Here is a 25,489-nt window from a genome sequence, read left to right as displayed (position 1 = left end):
AGCCTATCTCAGAAAAAAGTCTTTGTTTTGACTGATTTTGTCCCCCCCCCCCCCAACCTGCCCTCCCTCCTCTATGTTAAACAGTTCCCCAACACTCATCCCACTCATCATTAAAAGGAAACTCCATGTGAACAATCATGCAGAGACCAGATTCAGGCCGTACCTATGCAGCAACTTCGCCAGCATATTTCGATAGTAACTGTCAACTGTTCTCTGCAATGGAATCATTAAAATGCCTACAAATCCATATTCACCGAAACATAATGGACTTCATCCAGCAAAGCCCTTAAAGTATTGTGGGCAAAACTAAACCATCACTAGACAAGAAAACAAACACACCCAGGTAACACATAAAGGACTACAGGACTCATTTAGATAAGAAAATACTCCCCTGAACACTGAAACACACTAACAATTCTGGGTCCTGACATTTTAACAGGTATGCCCTAATACTGAATCCAATGTGTGTACCAAAAGACCATTCATACCACTCCACTCACACCAAAGATGAGCTCAATTCCTATTTAAACAGCTGTTCCAACAAGATCAAATTTTCCAACAGTACATGCTAGAGGATTTGTTCTCTCAAATTCCATGCTTGAGCTCTTATGCAACTGAAAGCCACCACCTTCATAAATGAAACCAGGTGATCCAATGAAATGATTTATTAATGTTCCACCAACATGAGTATTCAAACTTTTACAAGAGTTCACCAAGAAGCAAAACCAGTCACAACAATATTTTATCCACAATTATGAAGACATATGCAATCTTCCATAAAACAATTCAGTTCTGTTGAATATTTTTATGAGTCCATGATAAATGTTTCGAAGTCCTGGTCGAGGTCTGAAACAAGGGCATCCACCAAATCTTCAACTGAAGGTGATTTCTGAAGCATACCTACAAAACCAAGACAACAGACTCTTAGCAAGAATACTATGGCCTTGAAAGCTTTGTCAATAATAATACTCACTGCTATCTAACTTTTAATGTCACAATACAACAGAAGCAGCTATCAATCAATCACATTTCTTTGTCAAGAAATAATTGCAATTATAGTGTATAAGGATTATTTAATTTCTCCAAGCTACCTATTACAAGTTATCACAGAATTGACAGGTTTGAAGATTGTTAACTGATTTTTATCAGTACTATCTTGCTTAAGCATGGAATTATATCCATTTTAAAGCAATGTAGCTGTATATTCAGTCATTTCCAAGCGACTGGAATAAATCGGTGATTGAGTGGATATCTAAATCCTTATCTGCTAAGCCTCAGGTCTGACAGAGCCAGAAAAACCAACATATTTTCTCAAAGTGTTACACACATCTTAATAGCATTTAATTTAAAGTACAAAAATCTCTGAATTTTTTCACAAGGTATGAAACATACTCAAACAAAAGCATTTTCAGTGCACTGCAGTTTTAATTTTGCCTTTTTTTTTTTTTTTTTTTTTTTTACAGTATCAGGACTTTTATTAAGGATTTTAATTAATGCATCTGTAGCTCTAGCATAGCTACACAATAACAGACAGGGAAATTAGCATAATGAAGTATCATGCTCAACTACTTTGTCAGGTAATTCTACAATTAACAGAGCAGCTAAAAATCTCACACCTTCCTCCAGAATCCCAGTTTTTAGAAAGCATGAGAATGTATCCTGTAAATTGATAGAACAAGGGGTAATGGCTTTAAACTGAAGGAGGATAGTTTTAGATTAGATATAAAGAAGAAATTCTTTACAGTGAGGGTGGTGAGACATAGGTTGTCGAGAGAAGCTGAGGCTGCCCCATCCCTGGCAGTGTTCAAGGCCAGGTTGGATGGGGCTTGGAGCAACCTGGTCTAGTGGAAGGTGTCCCTGCCCATGGCAGGGGGTTGGAACCAGGTGATCTTTAAGGTCCCTTCCAACCCAAATTAGTCTATGATCCTATGATTAAATTATTTTCAGATGTTTCTTTGTACTTAACATTAATGTAATGTTGGTCTTTTCAGTGTTATGAACATTTCCAATATTATATATGGAAATCTACTGCATTACTTGTACCTGAAAAAAAAAAAAAGAAATCCAAACAGTAGAGCTGCCAATAATGTAAAATTTAATCTTTGTACTTCTTTGAAGTGATCTGTTCTTTCTGACAAATGTCAATGTAAATATAACCTCCTTCTACCCTTTCTGATCAGCGTACCTACTGAACATAATTTTATACTCTTCCACATCCTCCACAATATTTGCTTTCAGTGGAAATTATAATTGCATGCTGCTAAAGACTGGAATCTTTCACTAGAATACAATGATTCAAAACCCACCAGGAAACAGAACACCTCAAGGTAATTTTGTGCAAGCAACCAAGAAGAATTTTCTTGCTAAGACTTCACAGAATCCCATTGCAATCTGATTTAAACACACGTTGCAAATGTCAACACAAACTGCCATGACCCAGTAGATTAATACTGAACACTAAAAAGAGAACAAATCTTGTACTTATATATAGGTTGACATGAACTGCTGTTAAATTAAGCTTGCATCACACTGTTTTCAAAATGAACGAGAACAGAATTCATATTTCCAAATACCTGGTAAACTTGTCAGCTACTCTAACATTAATAAAATTGCTGTAGAATTACTTCTAGTCCACAATGAAAATGCCTTGCTATATGCTGTGCTGAGAAACAGATGTGTCCAGATACCAGCTGTTAATCCAATCTCCACAGAGAGCCATGGCCTCTTGCAGACTCCTCCTCTCAGGTTCCTGAGTAGGCTGGCTGGGGGACATGCATATTTGCTTCCTAACAGCCTTGGAAAAATCCCAGTTTAAACTTGCATTATTTTCCTGCATTTTTTTTCTCTGAAGTTTAGAGAATGCCTTAAGAAGGTGACATGGATGGCAGCAATGGAACACGTACTGTCATGCATGACTTCTGGAGCTTCATCTTAAACTCAGCTGGAGCAGTCCAGTCCCAACACTGCAACTGGTTTTGCCTTTTTTTTTGGCCTCATTTTGCCTCAGGCATTTCTATCTGAACTAACTGGCTCTACTTCTAGGGACTGAACAGTAGGAAAACCTTCCTGGGTGCCACTCATCTGACCTTTTTCAGAGGTCTACTTTATGATGAGTTGTGCCTATGAAGAACCTACTTTTCCCTTTATCCCAGAAAGGAAACCTCAATGACTAGCTCAGATATAAAAATCTCAAGATTCCAATTTTTAAGATGTGGCCTATAAAAGAAATATTTTTCTCTACCCAATGTGCCCATTTCTGTCAGACATCAATACAGAGGATGACTGTAATGCTGCATAGACAGTATATAAAGATGGCCGTAACAGACATAACCACCACTGCCCATGCCCCAAAAAATATATATAAAAAAAAAACCCCCTTCCAATTCTGACTATATAGAAAACAGCCAGCCCGGATGCCTAGCCAATTCTTTTGACACACTAAAATTTATTTTGCTGTTGACAATTCGTAAAACTATGATTATCAATACACTGCAAAAGAAGAAAAGCTAACAATATAATGATAAGGGGGAAGAACAGAGACTGATGATGGGATTATCTTCAAGTAGATTTAATTTCCCTCTTACATAAAAATGGCAAAGCATAACAAAAACATTCCAACCTCGGATATTACAAAATGAATGAAAGAAACATAATTAACTACAGTGCACTTGGATGTATTTTAGTGCAGCTGAATACAGTCTTACCAAATCTCACTCAAAGCTTGTTACAAATTGCATTCATTTGGACTCCACATGGTTTGTTTTAAATATGTAGGAGAATTCAAAATCGTTCTGGCAATGGTGATGTCAAATGACCTCCTACCCAGTAGTTCCAACTTTTGACAGTACAAACAGATTTCAGATTTCTTGCATTAGTGGTCTACTGCATTGCTGTTTTCCCACCACTGACATCAAAGGCAGACATTAGCAGAATTTGCTTTTGCAAGGGAAGGATGAAGAGTAACTGAGGTCATTGCTGAACTCCTACTGCAGTAAAATGATCATGCCCTTATGAAATAAATAACTACAGATTTTAGAGAGTAGACAACTCCAAAAGAAACAGATACTGATGGTATTTCTGTGTTTTAACCTCTTACTTTACACAGATGTGTTAAGAATGGTCATGTCTCCCTTTAAACACCATTAAACTATATCAAAGCAAGATCAGCTTTGATATATTGTAAGTACTCAGCACTTCAGTCTAAATGATTTAGTAAGATGTCCACAAGGTCTGATGGTTGCAGTTTTAAAATCTATGAGTGTATTTTATATGTTCAGCCCGACTCCTATTTCAGGTCAGTCTCTCCCAAGCCTAAGGCAACTGCATAGCTTATCTTCTCTGCTTTGAAGTTTTCTTTCACATTACAGCACTGTGGTTAACCACACCCTTTGGAAAGATGGTTAGCTATAACCTACAATCACTGAAAATTGAGAGAAGAATAAAGCCTGTGGCAAAATTTGGCCTCTACTCCTTTGGAACACTAATTATTTTGGGTCCATGTAGTTTGAGTTAACGTATGCTGCCAGTCACACCACCTTTTAAGATTTATGCATATTTCTTAGACTTTCAAACAGACCCGAAAGATTTTTACAGCCTCTTCAAATCCTAATTATTCCACAAAGTACAATTTGAGGCATTGAAAAACAAAGTTTAAACTGCATTGGAGCAAATGTGGTTTTATTTACACATTGATTACCATGTATGCACACAGCTGAGTATGTCTCCAATATGACACAGCATTAAGAAGTCAAGAACACAACTTCACTTGTATTTTGCACAGGGACTTCTTCAGAGACCCAAAGGGCAATATAACTGCATGAAGACTGCAGAAGAAGTGCACTCCAGGATACGTTCCCACATCATCAACCCAGTACTTTTCACACTGCAATACACTTTCTGCCTATGCACCTGGGTTTCTTTCCAGTCAGGGAGTGCCAAGGGAGACAGGGAGGGATGGTGCACACCTGAATCTTGTTCAGACCTGCAACCAGCACACAACTGGACCTGGAAGGGACACCTGGGTTACATGTCTTTAAAGGAATTTGGAATCCCTAATGCCATATAGTCCTGGGAAGGAGAGGGTCTGCAAGAGCCATGTGGCCAACTCAAAATGACAGAAGAACCAAGTTCTTCTCAAACTGTATTTCTCCTATAAGGAGGGGGGAAAAAAAAAAAAACCACAAACCCCAAAACCAAACAAACCCCAAGCTTCTTGGACAAAACATTGTTCGCTCATGATTTAATTGCTCCTGCTGTCCGTATTTGTGACTGTTTCTGTATTTTGTAGATTACCAAAAGATTAAGATAAAAGGGGTCACTTCAGAAAATGTTAAAAAAGGTTTCATAAAGCCTCTGTGTTGTTGTTTTGGTTCTTTTTAAGTGGAAACAAATGCCAAGAGAATCAAATCCAAACAACAAAAAAAGTATATTGTGTTTTTTAATTAAAGACTAGTCCAAACAGGAATCTTGCCAGTAACTTTACTGGATGGCAGGTCAGATCCTTTATCTTCCCTAATCAGTACACCTATGGAATCATGTGGGAGAAAGATGAAAAGCCAGGGTCATATCCAAACACAAAAGAAAGATGATAGATAGCTGCTGAGGGAAAAATCACAACAAAGAAACTGTATAAATAAAATTCACTTGTGAAGTTATCTGTTATCAAACAGTCAATGGTTATTGCTAACTTCACAATAAGATACAGAAGCATTTCAAGGGTGAGGCTACATATGTGCATCCAAAAATCAGACTTGTACAAGCGCATTTCTTTATATTAAAAAATAAATAAATAAAATGCCTCAAGTTCCAGCCTAGGGAACTTAAGGTTTTCGAAACATGGCACTAACAAGCACAGAATCTGGACTGTTTCCCTGAAGAAGAGTAAAATCAACAAGCTTTTAAGTCTGGAGGAATCTGTCTTTAATCAGGAATCAGTTTGGTCATCAGTTATGGGACTGCAGTTTTGCAACTGATGAAAACCAACAAAAGACGGAAATCAAGTATTCTGGAACATCCGTAATGAAAAGGAAAACAAACAGCAAAGAGCGTCAGAAGCTGACTGAACCTAAACAAATTAAAGAACAAGTAACTGTTCTTACTTTTCTCCTTTAATTCTCAATTTTCATAGTAAATTCAGAGCAATTAAGCATAAACATATAAGCTTTTCCCATCATATGTGTTATATGATTTAACCTCAAATAATCCCAAGCAAGCAATCAAATTATTAACTTGTCAAAACACCTGAGTCACCTCAATTTCATTTTTCAGGGAGCCATTCAATCATGGTTGTTTAACTTTTGCACTGTCTACAAACGAACATCACAATATGCACAGGCAAGGAATCTGCTGATGAATTCTGGTTATTTTTATTATCTTGGGTATCTTTGAAAATTTATCTTTAAAATAATTTTAAAGAACCACAGAGTCTAGAAGTAATATTCAGAATACAAAATTGGCCAGGGAGATAACCTGAAGCAAGGAAGATGTACACTTCATGGAAAACAATCAGATCAGGGAATACTTAAGTAAAGTGGATATATATAAACTCACAGACTCTGGTACGATGCACCCATGAGTACTGAAGGAGCTGGCAGATGACACTGCAAAGCTACTCTCAGTAATCTTTGATCAATCATGGCAACTGGAAGAAGTGCCAAAAGACTGGGAAAAAAGCAAATGTCACTCCTATCTTCAAGAAGAGCAAGAGGGAAAACCAAAGGGAACTACAGGTTGGTCAGTCTCACCTCAATCCCGAGGGAGGTGGTAGAGCAGCAAATCCTGGAAACCATTTCCAGACTCATGAACAACAAAAAAGTAATGAGGAATAGTCACCATGCATTCATCAAGGGCTGGTCATGCTTAATCAACTTGATAACCCTATTTGATGAAACAACTGGCCTGGTACAAGAGGAGAGAGATGTGGATATTGTCTACCTGTATGTCAGTAAGGCCTTTGACATTGTTTCCTATAAGACCATGCAAACCGATTGTACCATGTTCCACTATGGTAAAGCCACTTGTATTTCCACAGATGAATTTTGCAAACTTCATTCAAATATTTGATTCAAAGGAGCACACTGCTAGCAACTTCAACATAGCCTCTAGGACATTTCAGGAAGATTCCATGCTCAGTAAAATCAAAAATACATCCCAGAAATAGAAGAGATGATAAGCGTAACTGGTATTTAAAAACATTTTTTTTTAAACCCACATACAACTTAGAATAAAATAATTGGATTTGCGTGTAAAGATGTATGTTCCTGTCTTGTAAATACTTAATCCACAATTTTGGGCTACAGTTTTTTGAGGTTACAAACACAGTCTCTTCAAGAACAGTAAAGAAAGGCAAATTTGCAAAGTCATGCTGAATGAAAAGCAACTCTTCAGATCAGAAATATAAATAGACTAATCTAGAAAATATGTAGTTGCTTAACATATGATGAGTCTAAGGAGAGCAGAGGTTATGGCCTCAAATATAAACAGATGGGTCAAAGAACTGAAACGTTCTAGTTATGAAAACTGTGCCGATCTCATGATGAAATACAGACACATTACCACTGTCTCCCTTATCTGTATAAAAACCCACAACTTCCAGTTTACCAAATTGGAGTGAACAGAGGCCAATTCATCCTTACTATTAAGAATTTCGGAGTGAATTGAAAGATGCATCTTACGACCATTTAGAACTTACCCTGTGCTCATACCAGGAACGCTGACAATAATGCAAAAGTGTTTGGTTTGAATATTGCAACATTACAGAAGAAAGTCTTTATCCTGATCTCACTGATAGAATTGAGATAAAGTCAGCAGTTTGAGAAACTTATTTTATTCTCTTGACTTATTTAATACCTATAGTGTAATAATATAGTACTTTTGTTAGCACTATGAATGATTTTAAAAGTTATTTTCCAGATTCAAAAGGCACACATGGTATTAAGAGGAATAATGAAGTATGTTTATTATGGTCTTCAGAATCCCACTTTATGAGAATGTATACTCAAAGTACTGATAAAACCAAAGCTATTTTGATGATAAAATGACATGCTCAAAACAAGTTCAAATTCCTGTATACAAAATAACCATACCTATTATGAATTCCATGTATGTAAAAGTTACTCAATTTCTGTAATCAAAAAATGATGTCATCTATCTTCAAGTATGTGATACTCTTATTCTGAATTCTTTAAACAGCCTTGTAAAACAACCCCTTCCAACACTTCACCTCAACTATCTACGTGTGGGTTTTTCCCATGTATCACAAGGAGTTCTACTGACTATGACACAATGTTGATGACCAGTCCACTTAACTAAATAAATGAAAAAATTTTCTTCATAAATCCAATGAGGATCATAATTAAACGAAAAGGACCAAATTGGGAAATTATTTCTTCCTTGAGCAAGGTAATGAAAGTTTAATTTTTTTCTACCTTGAACCATAAGTATGGGCTCTTTTCCACCGCCATGTGCCAGCATCTCTCTACGATAACGCTCACCCATTGACCTGGAGAAACATAGATGTTAGAGCCATCTGCAAACACAACCTGTTCAGCTTTCAGTCACATTTGGTTCTAGGATCTCTACAGAACACAGAGACAGAAGTCAAATGAAATTTCCCACCCTGAAATGGTGACTGCCTTGATTCCACATTGACTCCTCAAATTAAAATAACATCTAAAATCATACTATGAGTAACTGAACTAGACAAATTTTATACACATGAATATGTGTTGGTGTTTATAGAAGTTAATTTGTGAACAACATTTCAGCCTTCATTGCTCCAAGGGGAAAAGTTGCTCTGTTGCAATGCTCTGAACATTCAGCTAAGGTATAAGAGCACTCATAATTTATGATCTCACAATTTACCTTTTAATTTCACAAAGCAGAATGAGTAGGATAGCTATACTTGGTTCTGAAGTCGGCAATACAAAGCTTGTTTAATACTCACAGTTGCTTTGATTTTAATAGAAAATTGAAAGCAAATAGGCATCTATGAAAATCAAGCTCTCTAATTACATCTAAATATGGATTTCAGTGCCTCCCAAATGGCATACCTATATTTTAAAACATTGATGCAAATTTTTCTTCACCAATGAACATGTCCCAGAGTACACTTTACACTTGTGGTTATTTCCTGTTTTGTAATCCTCTTAAAATCAAGACAAAGGCTAAAAATTGCCATTTAAAAAGCCCATCAACCTATGAGGCCCCCTTTGTTTCATGCCTTCCAGAAGCAAGCCGCATGACACTTCATCCTACTTAATAATTTCTCTATCTTTACCGGTCAAATGGGTCCTGAGCAAAACACTGCTTCCACACCATGGAGGCAACAGCTCTAGACATGAGGTAGGAGTAATATTTGGCACCGTAGCCCACAAGATGACTGAATCGCAACTGCCAGGCCTGTAAGGAGGACACAAAACAGAAGCAATCTTTTAAATTGTTCAGCATTTTCTGAGGTATGATGGAAGAAATCTGATACTACTAACGACAAACAGTTAAAAAAATGAAGAAGAAAAAAATAGAATGGAAAAAAATCAACCATCACCATAAATCCCAGAATGAACACATCCCTTATTATAAGGAGCACTTTTCAACCTAAATACTGTATATCCAATATATCGTTTATCATGATTGAAATTATACATAAATAGGGTCAGAAGGAAAGAAAACCAAGCAGTAAAAAATGTATTCATATTTGATAATAGCTTTGTTGTTCTACTAGTCTTGAAAGAAAACCACAACTACCCTATTACAAGTAACAGCACATTTTATAATTTTCCATGTGGGAAAGTGACATATCAAACTTGAAAAAATTCAATTTATAAGCTTTTGCCACAAACAAAATGGTAATAGGGACATGCATTTAACACTATAAAAAAATACAGCTTCCCATATGCCAAAAAACTCAGGGCAGACAAATTACACAACATGCAATGTCATTGTTCAAAGATTTGTTTTAACAGTTTTAAATGCAAATGCATAGCAGATTATCATACATAATTATATCGTTACTCATTTATGTAATGTTACTTGGCTTTATGACTCATTCCAGTGACAGTGGACTCCTTTTTAAATGCTGTTGGTGTTGAATGTTGACTTAATATTTTCTTAGCAACGAAAGTCAGAAGTATCAGCCTTACTTTCACAGAAATAAAAATACCTCCCCTCCTTCCTGGCTGTAACAAAGTAATTTAAATCGGGAGAGACCTCTGAAGGTCATCTGGTCCAACACTTGCTCAAAGGAGAGCCAATTTTGATGAGATTTCTCAGGGCTCTATCTAAAGTCTCAGTAGCCCCAAGGAGGAAGATTTCACCACCTCTCTGGTGCTATATGGAAAGGCAAGCAGGTCCAAGCTCAAAAGAACTTGTTTCCCAACAGATTTGGGCATATTTTTTGAACTGAAGATGGATGAATGGTTAGATGAAGGAATGAGAACCTCATGTCTTTCAGCTCTGTGCAGAAGCCAAAGAGGAGACAAGTCCCACCTCTTATTTGTCCTCCTATCCAAAGTCAAAGCTCGTAACATTCTTGTGATATGACTATCGTCAACGTTTTTGCAGGTACTACAGAAAACAGTTTTAAAGAGGAACTAGAAGATAAACAATAAAGTACCATAACAGATGTTTAAATTTAAATCTGTGGACTGTCAGATGCTTGTTCTTATCCTAGAGTCAACAGCTAAAATTCTGAGGCAGCCAAACAGAAAAGTGAAGAGGCATTAGCAATCTTCCAGAACTATTTTTCTTTGTGCTTCTTTATCATACTGTAAGTAAGAATCTCCTGATTTTCAACAGCTGAAATAAACTGTTTCTTAATTCAAGGAAGTGCTGATCATCATCTTATTCTCCATTAGACAAGTCAAAGATGTATATCTATATTAAAAAACAAAAAAAAAAACCCCACGACCAACTGAGAGAGTGGAAAAAGAAAGAATTTGTCTTTTAGTCAGTCTTTTTACCTTAAAATAGGTGTTAGACAGTGGCTTATAATCTAGATCATTGTGAACAGTTGATGAGAAACAAAGTTGTTAGCTTCCTTTTCCAAGCAATGCCTACAAACAAACTTCTCAAAGTTAGCTGTAATTGTGCCATTCAAAAGCTACTTTTAACAAGCTAGTTATCTCCACCCTAAAGACACGTGTCCAAAACAGATGGAATTTGTGATGGGTGAGCAATCTAGCCTCTACTGGTAGCTTACACAACTAGTTGAAAGTAGGAGCAGCAAAGTTAGAGGAGATCAAAAAACGTCTCCTGTCTTCAATTTTCCTGTGGGTCTTGATGCATGATGCAAATTCTTAAGAATTATTAACCTATTTTTTTTTCTTTTCTTTAAAGTAAAGACCAGCTGTACCATATCTCATGTAATGCAAGTAGGTAAAAACATTCAGCTTGGATACAGATTCTCTAGTTTGCTCTGAAAAGTATTGTGGTTGTTGTGTTTATACTTCATAGCTACAGTTTTTCTAACTAGTCCCTTAATTATAACCATAAACACTAAACTAAGAGCACACTCTGAAACAGATCAGAGAGCCTACATTTTCAGAAGACTGAGCAGGAAAACACGTCACTTTTTGGTTTATTGTAAATTTTCAAAGTTAGGATTAAAAGTTTCAACTTGAAACTCTCTCAGGAATGTGGAATGCTTCATTGATGAATTGCTTTCACATACTTGGAAATCTAAGCAATTTCCAAACACATCATTTCAGTGAAAAATCCAAGTTGGTTTTTCTGCTAAAAACAAAAATAATTTCAGAAATATTTTAATCCATCATATAAGCTGTAAGTAGGACAGTATGTCTTCCTCAACAGCTCAGATTACACTGTTCACATCAAATGCTCTTGCATTTAATGGTCTGCACCTAAAAACCAGCTTGTCTGCACTTCTAGGGTGATCGGCTATTCCATACACCAGGTTTGCTGCAACTCTCTATCATAAGTAAGCCAGGAGAAAAGAACATCTTAGAACCTATCACGACCAAAAGCTTTTTTGAGTTGGCACCTAAAACAGGCCTCAGTACCCTCTGTTCACAAATAAGACATTTTGTTTGACCTTTGCTAATATACTTAAGTAAGAAACTTCACATCGCTTCCTTTCAAAAGATAAAAGAAAGGAATAAACTAAGACCAAGGAAAGACACTGCTCATCTCTCCCCCTGCATTTGGGGAGGCTTTCAAATTTGATGAAGTTGAGAATTCAAATATTCATTGGCAACAAGACAGTATCCAAAAAAAAGAAGTAAAAGTAGAGGAAAGTCAATCCATCTTAAGATAGATGTCTAACACAGATAAGGTATAGATGACTCTCTGTTCCTTCACTGGAATAAATAAGGAACATGCTTTTAGATACCTCAAGTTATACAAGATGACTACCATCCTCAAATGCACCTAAGATTGTTTTCCTATTGCAAACAGCAGTAAAGGAAATCTGATGACAAACTGCTATTTCATAGTGAAGCCTGAAGCTTACATTCAATTTTAAAGTGGGTTTTTTCAGCCATAAAGGTTTTCCCCACTCTAGAGTATCAATAACTCTAGCATGTCGTCATTCCCTGTCACTAGTTTTTTCTCAGTTCTCACACAAATTTTCAGATCATGAATTTCCAATCTTCAATATTTCACCATTACCCAGTACCTATTACACTACTTAAGCACATTTTCTGATTCTATGCTCTTCTAGCAATTAACTTTCCAAAACTGGACTTAGCTACACTAGCTAAATATTAAATAAATATTTAAACATTAAGACACATCCTCTACCCTAATTCACAAGGAGCTACCTGCCTGCATTAAAAAAAATAATCTTCCTACTTCAGACAGATAAGATTAAGATCAAGGCAGTAAAATATTGAAAACCCCCAAGAATATATAGGCAAATACTCCTTTAAAAAGTTCTGAGCAATGAAAAGTAAACACATCACTGTAAAGGTATTTAAAACTAAATGGTTCCCTTTTAGCATAAAACTTTATTTTAATAAAATTAGCTATAGATGCAAAATGACTAGATTTTTTGTATTATTTCTAATGCTGAATGATTTCTTCACATTAAAAAAGACATATCAATTTGCCTTTTGGAAAGGGTAAAGGCTAGACATGTAGAACTAGGGCTCTCTCCTTTATTAAATGTTGTATTTTTGTTAAGCAGCTAGAAAGTTAATGAAGACTGAGTAATCACTTCAAAAAGTTCCATGAACCCATTCCAGAAGTCTATAAAACAGTGCATTTTACAGCATAGCCCATGGGTTATGATAATATGCCATCCACAGGTCATGTTCATGCCTGCTTTTTATCTAGCACAACAGACTGAAATAAAGGTGTGTGACTGATCCACTGCAGTTATTATAGGGGCCTTTTTTCCACCAACATTATCAATCTTCCCGTATAGCCATGTCTGAAATATTTCCAAAATTCCATGTGCAATGGCTTTCCACCCTGTCAAATAAAAATACCCCACTGATACTTTTTTATTCTTATACCTTATCAGGAAGTTTTTTAAAAGTCCTTGTAGGATACATTCTTAGGGTAAGATTCAGTTCCTTTTACTTTAGCTACCTTAAACTAGGTGTCTTGCCCAAACTAGTCATGTAGGCTTCCTTTGTAGTCAGAGGAAAGAAGTATTTATCCTGTTATCTTTGGAAAGGATAGCACTACTGCTCTAGGAGAAATTTGAATAATTTACTACAACTTCTATCTTCTATTTAACAGTTAAGCCACCTCATTCATTTGAACAAGAGTAGGATCAGTTAAACTACCCTGTTTTGAAGAATACATATTTAGGATTCAATTATCTGAATTCTAAAATTCAGAACTGTTCAGATGATCACAAAAATAGTCTGATATAAAATGACAAAACTGAAAGGAAAAAAACCCTACAGGTATCTTAATATATACTAACCTTGCTTTTCTTTTTGAGTGTGGGTAATCACTAATGACATGGAAGCAGTTCTACAGAATCCTATTACATCTTTTGGAAATTAAAAAAAAACATCACCCTACAGAAATTCTGGACAAGTGCTTGAACTTTTCAAAATGCTGTTCCAACAGTTTCTGCCGTGACTACAGTTACTTCGAAGTATATTTAAGTCCATTTTGCTTTTCATCTTAAGACAAAAAACACAAGTGAGAACCTGAAAAGACCCAGCACTAAATTAAGAAAAGTACAAAATGTGTGCTACAGTAATTACATCAATGAGCAAGTTGCTGAATAGCTTCCATGAGGAACAACATTCAATGGAGATGATATTTTGTGCTCTCCCCCTTCTTAATTAAATTCTTATTCTGGCAGGAAATCCAACAAACGAGCAGCCAACTTATCTCCTTCAGGGACTATTGGGTGGAGAACCTGTGGGTCTGGCACTAACGTGATATTATTGCTCCTAATGCCTTTGAATTTAGCTATCAGCATGGGTGAAAAAACTCCTGAGAATCATGAAGAAGCTCCAGGCTCTGGTAATCCCTGGGAGCCAGAAAAGAATGGTGATTAGCATGGCACAGACTGGAGGGATGCTCCACATTCAGCTCAGCAAGTTTCCCATTCTGATGTGTTAGATGCCCAGGCATGATCTTAAAATATCAGAGGGAAAAAGTGCTTTTAGTATAAGAAAAAACTGTATTATCTAATGACTAGGAGATCAGGTCTTATTTTTTTCCTTTGACTCCACTTTGCATTTTCATGCTTTTCACACCCATATTCTGTCCCAGATCACTTTTCTCTGAATTCAAGGAAGATACAAGATTTCACAGCACAGAATCGCAACAACATTCAGTCATCATATATAGAAAATTTCAGTCTTATTCATTCACTGCAGTAACTCCCAGAGTTAGCGTGCTAATCTTCTCTGAATGTCTTCTATGCTCCCTCTCCCAAGATAACTATGCCTGCAGCTAGACAAGCTGAGAAGCTTCCTGCTAAGACTCCTCTTTTTTTTCTTGCTCCTACACAGAAATGAGAATGAGCAGCCCAGCACTGCTAGCAAAAGCCCGGGCTGTGTCTGCCAGGCTCCAAAGCTCAAGCTCTGCTGTTGGGTGAGCTTATTTTGGAGAGGCCAAATTGTCGCATAGCAGAATTTATTCTCCCAGTTTTCTGTTTAAACTATTCATTAACTTTACAAAACGAGAAAAGGATTTTCACATACACTTTGCAGCTTAAAGAATTCACTCTTTTGTTCTGAAACAAATCACAGAATTTTTCTCCTTATTGTATTAGTTTGTTACATAAGTTTACAGCATGCTTTAAAGATGGCCTCAGTTCATTCTCACTTGAAGAAACAGTTTAATGAGGTTTGGAGTGCAGAGGTTGCAAACTGTTTGTGCCAGTAGGTACCTCTGGAGAAAAGCTAGAGCACTCACTGCCTGGCATAGGTATGCAGCAGCTTTCTCAGTCAACTTACTTTCTGTGTATCTGGCCTTAGCCCCTCCAAGTTTTACGGAATTACATCATCATCATTCTGGAGTTTCACAATAATAAAAAAATCCAATAAAGAGCTTTAAAGCCACTTCCTTTGCTGCAGTTTCTAATCTCATTTAGAATAACAGAAAACTAATTTCAAGAAACCACATCATGTGCTGCCCCCCTAATTTGCTTAACATTAATACTCTGGTTTTTCAGTGTCATGTATTTCTGTGTTAGGAGTGGGAGAGTGCACAAAGTAAACCAACCCAAAGACATCGCTGACATTTTAGAAAGCGAGTCAAGCAAGAGATTAAGATTTTAATTTATAACACTTCTGTGTTTTTATTATAAAATGATAAATAAATCTAGCAAGGCAGGGAATGTAAATATTTTTGCAGTTGTTTACACTGGGGAAGAGGAAAGGAATTTAACATGCAATTAACCACTTAGGTGATTCTTGATATATACCATATGGTCTTTGAATTACTTAAAGAAAAATATTTCATTTTTATTTATAAACTATTAATGCATTTGAGCTGCTTATAGCAAAATCATTTAAAATTATTTACTCTTTCCCTCTTTTCTCCTCCACACAAAGAGGCTGGAGGAAAGGGGACATGGAAGATAAGAAAAAATACCAACAGCAAAAAGCTGCATGTATGATCTGCATTTTCCATAATCCTTAAAACATGGATTAAAAGACACAGAGATATGAAAATTGATTCTATATGGTGTCCTTTCACTGACCTTATGTGGACAAGTTGATAGACAGTGTTACTTGTAAACAGAATAGCTAGTCTTTAAAGTAAAATACAAGAAATACGCAATCAGACAATTTCCAAACAAGTCCTTCATGTTTTAACACATGCACATGCAACACACACACCACTCTATTACCAATTAATAATTTCTATTACTGCTTAAGCTTTAAAAATTCATAAGCCTGAGATAACTAGAATCAGATCACCACAGTTTCCCTTGGGAACAGACTCATACTGAAGCCCAAGGCTTCTATTCTACTTTACCAATTAAACCTAATTTTTTGTATTGACCTGTTCTTTGGAACAGACATCATAACTACTGCTTAAGGTGAACTCTTACAAAACCCAAGAAGTATCTTAGCAATGTTGTAAATGCAAAATACATTTGTCAATACAACTCAATAAATTATCTGTACCTACACTAGATGATGACATAGCTACTATTTTACAGTAATGATCATTTACTATCTTTTGCCAGAGCCATTCCAGACAGGGATTTAGGAATCATGATTCTAATCCTGAATCTGCCACAAACTGCAGTAAGAGCTTGAAGAAACTACCCTTTTTTTTTTTTCCTCTTCCCAGTCTAAATCCACTTCCTGTTAAGCAAGTGTGATGATAATTCCTCTCTCGTTCTTTTCTCTTTTGACTGCAAGCTTTTCATGGAAAGGACAATCTCCCACTACATTTGAAGAACATTTCATTTCAGGCCCTGTAGTCTATGGCAAAGATATATTCAGTTACATCTACCACTATCAAATACAGCTCCAGTACTGCAATCCTGAGGGGAAAAAAAGGACATGTGAGCTGTGAGAACAGAATTATACAAAACTAAACAAAATAATCTGTGCTTACATATATATATAAAGCACAGATAGCTATTTCAAAATGTTACCAGGAGATGTATGTAACTACTTCCTGCAGTGTTCCTTAAAATGCTCTACTACATGGTAGATACTATCACTAAATGTTTGAGTTTCATGGGGCTAACACTTGCAAAAAGAATTTCCTTAAAAGTGCTTCATATCTTATGATATCTGTAAACACTCTGCTGCTGTAGATAGCTGCTCAGTGAATAGTGTCATATTACCACCAGAAAACAAATCTTCACAGTATTTGCTTTCAGCATTTTCTTTATCATAAAATGAACTCAACTCCACAAAGACAGAAACCTAAACAAACCTTGAAGGGTGACTTTAAGAGCTTTTGAAAGTCCCAGCATCTACTTTAATACTGACCTCAGCAGGGCACCAATCTTTTTGAAATGGCTTTTAGCTATTAATTATTTATAGAACTATCACTTCCCCAGAGTTCACTGAGCACTCTTAGTAATCTTTTCCTCAGACCCAAACTCTTCAACTTGATTTTATAGTATACTTTTAAGAAGGCTTACATGAAAACTAATCCAGGGATTTGCACTTTGTGTAAACAACTTCGGTTTCCAACATGGCAAGGTAAAAAATTACTTTGAAGGGGTTACACAAACTTTAAGCGGTTGAGTAATGACATATGACTTCACCTCTCTTCAGAACACTCCAAAAAGCGGAATGAGCAACATCAGTGCCTCGTCAAGTAACTGAAGAGAGAGAAAAAGTGGAAAAGCAATCTTCTATGAAGGCTCTCTGCCTTTAATATGAAATTTATGCCTGCGATCTACAACAGTGGTTTCTTTAAAACTCCCTATAAGGGACATCCTAGACCTACTGGGTATCTACCTCCTTTTTCGAGAAGTGCGGGAAAAGACTGACAAGACTTTAAAAGATTAGGTACTAACCATAATCACATTTGCTGTAAATTAAACCATTTTTTTCTTCTACTATCTGCTCACTCATAAGAAACTAATGATGACAGTCTCAATTCTGATTACATTTGGTTTTCATAAATATTTTCAATACCAGAACATACTGATGTGTGCCCACATGATTTTCTCTTTGCTAGCCAAATAAACTCAGCTTCCTCCACTTTCCTCATAGGTCATGTTTCCAAACCTATTATCTTCCCAAAACCACTTACCTGTATTTCTTCCAGTTTTCTCTATCTTTTTAAGAGGTAGACACACCTACTACAGGACACAACACTACCCACTGCTACGTCCCCAACATCAAATATAAAAATAGATTTAAAAAACCCACAACAAACCAGAAAACCAGCTATGATTAACTGCATCCCACAAATAAAATTACACTCTTTTGGCATTTATTGTTCTTCAAGTACTTACATATTTAATTGCTTTCCTAATGCAAACTAGACTGTTGCAGTCGGAAGGGATCTACAATGATCATCCAGTTCAACCGCCTGACCACTCCAGGGTTGACCAAAAGTTAAAGCATGTTATTAAGGGCATTGTCTAAATGCCTCTTGAACACATACAGGCCTGGGGTACCAACCATGCCCTTATTGTGAAGTGGAATAACACTGCCTAGCTGCCAGTCAATAGAGACTTCCCCAGACTCGCAGGTCCTTTGGTAGATGACAGAGAAGAGCCCTAACATAACAGCCACTACCTCCTTCAGAACTGTGATAAATCCCATCAGGCCACATGGACTTGTGACCATTCAGCTGATACAGCCGGTCCCTTACAATTTCAGTGTCCACAAACAGAAAGTCATGGTTCCTGCATTTGTGGCCCTCCAACCCGGGGGACCAGACAACCCAAGGTCTATCAGTATTATTAAAGACTGAAGCAAAAAATCTGCATTGAAAGCCTCCACCTTTTCTTCATGACTATTAGTCAGATGACCATCTTCAATACGTATTAGTCCAATTTTTTCTTTAGACCTCCTCTTGCTATTAATGCACTTAAAGAAACCCTTCTTATTATCCGAAACAACATTGGCCAGTTTGAACTCTAATTGAGCTTTGGCCTTTCATGTCTTCTCCCTGCATAAATGAAGCACAGGCCTGTGCTATTCCTGTGAAGCCTGACCTCGGTTCCAGACATCATGGAGTTCTACCTTTTAGCTGTTCTTTTTAATTTACTTTAACATAGTTTTCAGTTTTGCTTAGTTCTAAAGGTTACATTAGTTTAACTTAATAAATCTAAGACAAATTTGGGAAGATTTTAGATAAAATAAATATAAAGTGAAATCACCGTTTAACATTGAATAGGCAGCCACTAGCCTTCCTTACCAATAATTTTAAGATTTATGTTCACCACTTGAGTGAAGTTTTCAGAACTCAAAACCACTTTTACCTTCAGAGGGTAAGGGTTATCGCTTATTTATTTTAAGACATCTGCCTTACTGTTTGCCCAGTCCGACTATTCTCTCTGTATGGGGTTACTGATATTCACATCAAGTATTATACAGGACCAGAGTTATAACTACACATTAGTAGTCACTCCAAAGACTTAACAAGAAATCCTAAAACAACAAATGCCACAATGACACAGATGACAGATTCAAGAACAAGATATTTCACTCAAACTGCCAGCCAGCCCTCAGCAGGCTGAGAAATAGACCTGTTGAAAACAATACTCTCCACTGCAGCACCACTACTGACAGCAATCATTAGCAGTACAAGACTGCAATATAGAACGCCAGAAACCAGAGAGGCTCCAGTTCTGGCCTCTGGCTTACCTAACACAAGTAAGCATGAGGTCAAGTTGCCTTCAATTGCCTAAGAAAAGGCTCCTAAGAAGGAGAAAGCAGCACAGAGCTGCTCCTTTGCTCTCAGGTGTTCTTCAACAATGTAAGAAGTGGGCTTGGGCATATTGTGACAACATGTGATACAGAAACTATTATTTTCTCTCTGCAGAGAAGCTAGTTTTCTCTGTCTAGTGACACCAACTCCTCTTCAGCTGACCAACATCTCAGATGCCTTTATATGTGCCCTGTTCATCCTTGTGTTTTCAGAATCCATGGCAAGCCACGTTTTCCTGTAGTGCCTGACAGGCTCCCTGAGCAAGCACTCCAAATGTTAGGTTGCATCTCATCCATTGATTTCCTTTGTCAGGAACATGACAGACACAATCCCAGCAAGTTAAGACAAGGACCTAGCTGGAGCCTTCCAAGGTCAGGATCCCTGTCTGGGCAGAGTTCCCCCAGCTGCAGGAAGAAGACAGACTAACAACCACATTGGTGATACCCTAGAGGGAAGAAGTGTATGAAAAATGGCGTATCTGTAACAATACCTGCCTTGTTTTCTGTTGCCAAACATGGCTGGCTAACATATTTGGTCTCACAGGTGTTTTGGTCTCTCCAGTCACTAGCAACCATAAGACGTTAAGCAGTTCTCATGCTGCCAAAGAAACCTGCACTCTAGACAAAAGTATATAAGCATAATTAAAGCTGTAACCTGATGTAAATTTTAGGCCACCACTAGAGGTGATCCTTCTGAACTAATACGTACTTAATGTGCTAGATCAAAAAGCTATATTGCAAATTATTTAGTGTTCAAAAAAATATCAAAAGGCTCCCTACAATGTGTTCCCTCCTATCAAATGTAGTTATAATGATGTCTGTGGGTTAATTCCAACACTGCACTCTGTATTCAAGTACCACACAAGAAATTCTTCTGTTTCTGGAACAAAAGCTTACCAGAAGGCCATGTAAGTTTTAAAAATGCAAAAGGGGCTATTTAGCAGTGGTCTAAAAAGGAACACACATTCACTGTGCCTCACTCTTCAAGACCATATTTCTCTCAGAGTCACAAGTCAAATCAGCATCTCCCACCAAACTTACAGATTAGAATGAAGAAATCTTACTATGATGGGCGGGAAATTACCATGTACATCCAAAATATTTTATTGAAAATAAGAATCAACAGTTTGATGTAATTCCATATTTCACAAGGAAAATTCAGGTATGATGATTTGGGCAGCTGTTGCTTACTGTAAAACCATTTCATTATTGGGAACTCTTTCCTGTGACTGCAGGAGGCTGCAATATCCACTATCACTGCAGAGCCTGTTTACCCCATGTCTCATTTTTTGTTACGATACTGAACCAAAACCCACAGCAGGAGATAGGAATTATTATGTTTGGCGCAGAACTAACAGTGACATATCATTAAGTTTTGATGAGTGTCTCAAGGGGAAGTAGCTTTCAAGTCTGAACTTGGGGGACAGGCAGGGGACTAAGCAACAGATCATGGGGAGGAACTTTGATCATGTGTCAGGTTAATCAAAGGGTCACCTGATACTTTTTAAAAAGTCTCTCTAGGCATCCTGGAGACAAAGGTGGAAGAGACCAGGGGAGATACTATAAAAGCAGACAGTGTTATCAACTGCAAGGCAGGTCATACATAATAAATGGAAACTGGCTTTGCAAGAGATGAGAAATAAGCTATGATTTGGAGCAAAAGGAGAGTACCAAATTGCCCACAGTGCACAGATTTCGACACCAAGTACATTCAGGAAGAAATGGCAGGAAAATGTGAGGTCATTAATACTTGGTTTATGTTGCTTTCTAGAAGAGTCAAAAGGAAGACTGACTGCTTCTTAAAGGCATCACAAGGACTTAAGACTCCAGCCTGTGCAAAATTTCTATTCATTTTCCAAAATCAGTAACACAAATCTTCTCTGGCAACAAAACCATCAGACACTACAAAAACAGGCAGATACATTTCCCCCTGCCTGGCAGTCATTAGCTTCTGGATTCGGTAATAGAGCAAAGAAATCCCAGTGGAATTTCATCCTGCAGGAGCCAGCAGCAAACTCTGTGTATTTTTGAGCAGATAAACAATGGCCAGCCAGAAATGGAGATTTGCATTCTTCAGCAAAACAAACTCTCGTGGAGTGCTATTTCTCTGTGCTTCCATCTGTCTACAGTCTGCTTTATTCTTCCTTTCTGCCTTGCATGTGACACCAGCTTCTGCGACCATCTGTGTCAACACAGCCAATGTAAATACTACTGCATGAACTGCCAACTGCCCCAATGCCTGTAAAACCTATTTGAAATCAGTCTTCACCAGCATTTTCTTTCTACTATCCCCACTGTTGGTATGTAAGACATGATATTTGTTGAGGGTAGTGCTTTGGTTTACCTTAAAATAGGTATCACCACATAAGTACAGCAGCGTTTAATTGTTAGGTGAAGTTTTTATGCCTCATTTTGAAAGTACAATCACAAAAAGATGCATAAAATTGTCCTATTATCAGAGCAGCACCTCAGAAAGACAGAAATTCATCTGCTGAAGATGTATGCTGTGGCACTACTTCAGAAAATGAGTCTGCACAATGAGATTGAAACCCAAGCACATTCAGAAGATATTTACTAAGTTTACTTGCCTGTCAGGAGCAGGAAGAAGGAATTAAGGTTTATCTGGAGATACAAATGGATGCTTGTGCAGCCCTGACAGATAATGCTACTACAGAAAACCCCATTAATGCAGGCGAAAATAAAAGCCGATTTCTCTTACTACCTCTAAAATTAAATGAAAGGAAGGAGTATACTCTCTTCACATAAAAAATAAAGCAACCACCTTTCACTTTCCAGACATTTAGTTTCTTTATCTGGACTACAAATTAAATTGCAAACATATCTTCAGTTCAGAAGAAATCACAGCAAAGGACAGCAAGCCAAATTACGGACATTAATTACTCTACAGAGCACTAACATTCTTCTAGTGTGATTTTTTACTAAGTTTTACTAAAATTTAAATTGTATTATAGTTCTTGATTAGACACACTAATTCTACATTCAATAAATGTAAAGAACTTTCTGATAATTCAAAAGTTCACAGTACATTTTGCTGGGATAAAGCTCCAGGCCAAAACTTGCTGTCCTTCATATTGAGGCTATGCTCTTTACAAGATGTTTCACTCTTTTGAAGGTAATAGCTAAATAAAAAAATATTTTAAATGGAACAAAAACCACAGGCTAACTTTCAAAGCAGGTTGAACTGTTTCATTCACTTGACATCTAACTCCTGCAGAGGAATGGTGTAAAACAACACTTCTAAAAACGCTAAGTCAGACGTCGCACTCTGAAGGTATCTTGCTTCCAGTTCTCTGGCTTTGCCAGGCCAGGAGAGGCAGTATAGTTTTGATGAGGGGGCTGAAGGGCTGAAGCATGGATCTCGTAATACCCTTGTCTCGGAACAAAAGTCCATTTTTGCTAAGGAGAAAAGCACATTTCCTGAGAAGCAGAAAGCAGAGAAAGGATCTGGGTGTTCTGACCAAAGTGTCAAACAGTGATTCAGGCCACACTCAAGCTGGGAATTCAGCTCCAGACAGCCCAGGAAATGCCATAACTATCATCTATGCAAACTGTACCTTTGGATGTCATGAAGTATCGAACAAACGCACAATTAGTCATGATGAAGATCAAAATTACATAGCCCGGTAGAACTCAAGGCTTTAACGCTTTCAGATATCACAAGAAAGGAGAAGTGATATGCCAACAGTCACAGCAGCACAGTGAGAAAAACTCACCTCCAATTCCTACTTCACACTGACTTGGTCTCACATGCCAACACTGACAGTATACAAAATGCAGCACAATGTTTTGTTGCCTTTTACAAACAGTCCTTTACAAAGCTAGAATAAACCCTCTTTCCAATGTATTGATTCCATTGCCTTCCTTAATAAAAAATTAAAAAAAAAAAAAAAAAAAAAAAACCAAAAAAAAAAACCCCACCACACCAAAACACCAGTAATTCAAATTCAGCATGACAAGACTACACCTGTACAAAACCAGGTACATTAATTAAATTTTGACTGTCAGCTGAAAATTTTCAACACCCTACTCTCTGGATAAAGTGGCTGAAAGAAAGAAAACTCAACATAACGATACAACAATAAGCATGTGAGTATGCAGGGTAAAGGGCAGGCAGAGGCAGGAGTATTAACATGCTATCAAAGAAAAGGTGTAGCTTATACAGTCATTATGTTTCTACTCACTGTATTAGGTACATATGGCAATCCATAAAGTTTCTCCTGTGTCTCCTTTAAAATTTCTGTGGTTGACTTTTTTAGAGGATGTTTCCCATGGTAGATTTGGTCCAAGGCAGCATAAAATACCTGAAGAGATAAAAATATATGTTTGCCTTTGGCACATGGCATTGGCATTGACAACCAAAAAAGACAAATACAAAAGAATGGGATAGAGAGAATAGAGAAAGGGAAGAGTCTAAATAATTTATATATGGTTATGTAAATCTCCTATTTTTAGTGTAACACATAAGGAGAGAAACAGGTTTTTGGAGTACACCAACCACCATTATTATGACCTATCATAAACCCGTGTTTAAGTCACTGAGAACACTGGCAGAACTAAATCTGCACTTTTAAATAAAATTAAGACCTGTCCCTAAATCTGTCCAGCAATTCCCTTTTCAAAGCTATTTTTGAAGTAGATTAACTCTTAAATAGATTTATTAAAAAGACTTAAAGTTATTTGGGTGGACACAGCAAAATAATTTATTCCAAGACATGTGCATGCAGACATGAGAACACATCATATCTGCAGAGGCAAGTTACTACCCAGGCAGTGAACGTAAGAAGCTACACACAGAGCTGGTGATGCTCCTAGAGTACTCAAACAGTGCAGTACTAAGGCAGATGCTTGCTTTATTTTAGCTCTCTTAATTAGAACAATAAATTGCTGCAGTGTAAACTCAGCAATCACACTGCATCACGAGGGTACTTTGCCAGAGGTTCATAAGCAATTTCTGTGCAGAAGCATGTGAACTATGGCACAACACATGCATGACTAAATTACTGATGTGTTTGGAGATCAGGATAGCAGCACAAAAGATTTTTCAAGCAAATATAGCAAAGCAGAGTATCTGGCACTTTCAGAGCAAATATGAAATAGGCATGGACAGAAAACAAAGCCAAGGGTCAGTATGTGCCATCACTGAAAAATATGGCAGCATTTTTATATATTTTTTTTTCAATATGAAGATTTCCTATTCTGTGGAAGTGCAGGAAAGACTGAAGAAGAGGACACCCACTGCTGTGCAACAGAATTCAGCACTGAATTTATTTGGGCTGGATACAACACAGTTTTGGTGAAAGTATGTTTCTAAAAGACCACATCTGTTCTGTTTGAATAAGCTGTCTTCTAACATACAGAATCTTGATAAATCCTTTAACAGTGTTTCTTGACAAATGATAAATGTGAAAATTGATTATTTTCAACTAAAACTGAGGGTTATAAGAAGAGGGGTGAAGAAGCCATGACTTGTAAGAGCTATTCCTGATTTCCCTGCTTGCTTCCTATATGGCTAATAAGGAGAAAAGAGGTCAGCAAGACCTAAAATTGCACAATCAGCCATTAATGACACTGCAAGTTTTGTGAGCCAGATAGCAACAAGAGATGGAAGACCTTAACATTGCCCATCTACAAACGCAGAGCACGCAGCAAGTATCTGTTCAAAGGGTAACTGCATGAAG

General features: G+C 37.1%; 1 protein-coding gene across 1 annotated transcript in view; it reads right to left on the bottom strand.

The window, feature by feature from the left end:
• Positions 1 to 650: 650 nt before the first annotated feature.
• Positions 651 to 25,489, bottom strand: part of MIPEP (mitochondrial intermediate peptidase) — a 68,849-nt gene continuing 44,010 nt past the window's right edge. Inside the window, exons 16-19 of the mRNA XM_030475967.1 lie at positions 23,993 to 24,112; positions 9,278 to 9,399; positions 8,427 to 8,500; positions 651 to 900 (exon numbers count right to left, since the gene is read on the bottom strand). Of these exons, the coding sequence (XP_030331827.1) occupies positions 806 to 900; positions 8,427 to 8,500; positions 9,278 to 9,399; positions 23,993 to 24,112 (411 nt within the window). The 3' untranslated portion in view covers positions 651 to 805. The remainder of the gene's footprint in view (positions 901 to 8,426; positions 8,501 to 9,277; positions 9,400 to 23,992; positions 24,113 to 25,489) is intronic.

Source organism: Strigops habroptila, chromosome 2 (genome assembly GCF_004027225.2).
Source record: "Strigops habroptila isolate Jane chromosome 2, bStrHab1.2.pri, whole genome shotgun sequence".
Classification (NCBI taxonomy): domain Eukaryota; kingdom Metazoa; phylum Chordata; class Aves; order Psittaciformes; family Psittacidae; genus Strigops; species Strigops habroptila.
The sequence above is the reverse complement of the archived record's forward strand: the minus strand, read 5'-3'. Positions and strand labels throughout refer to the sequence as shown.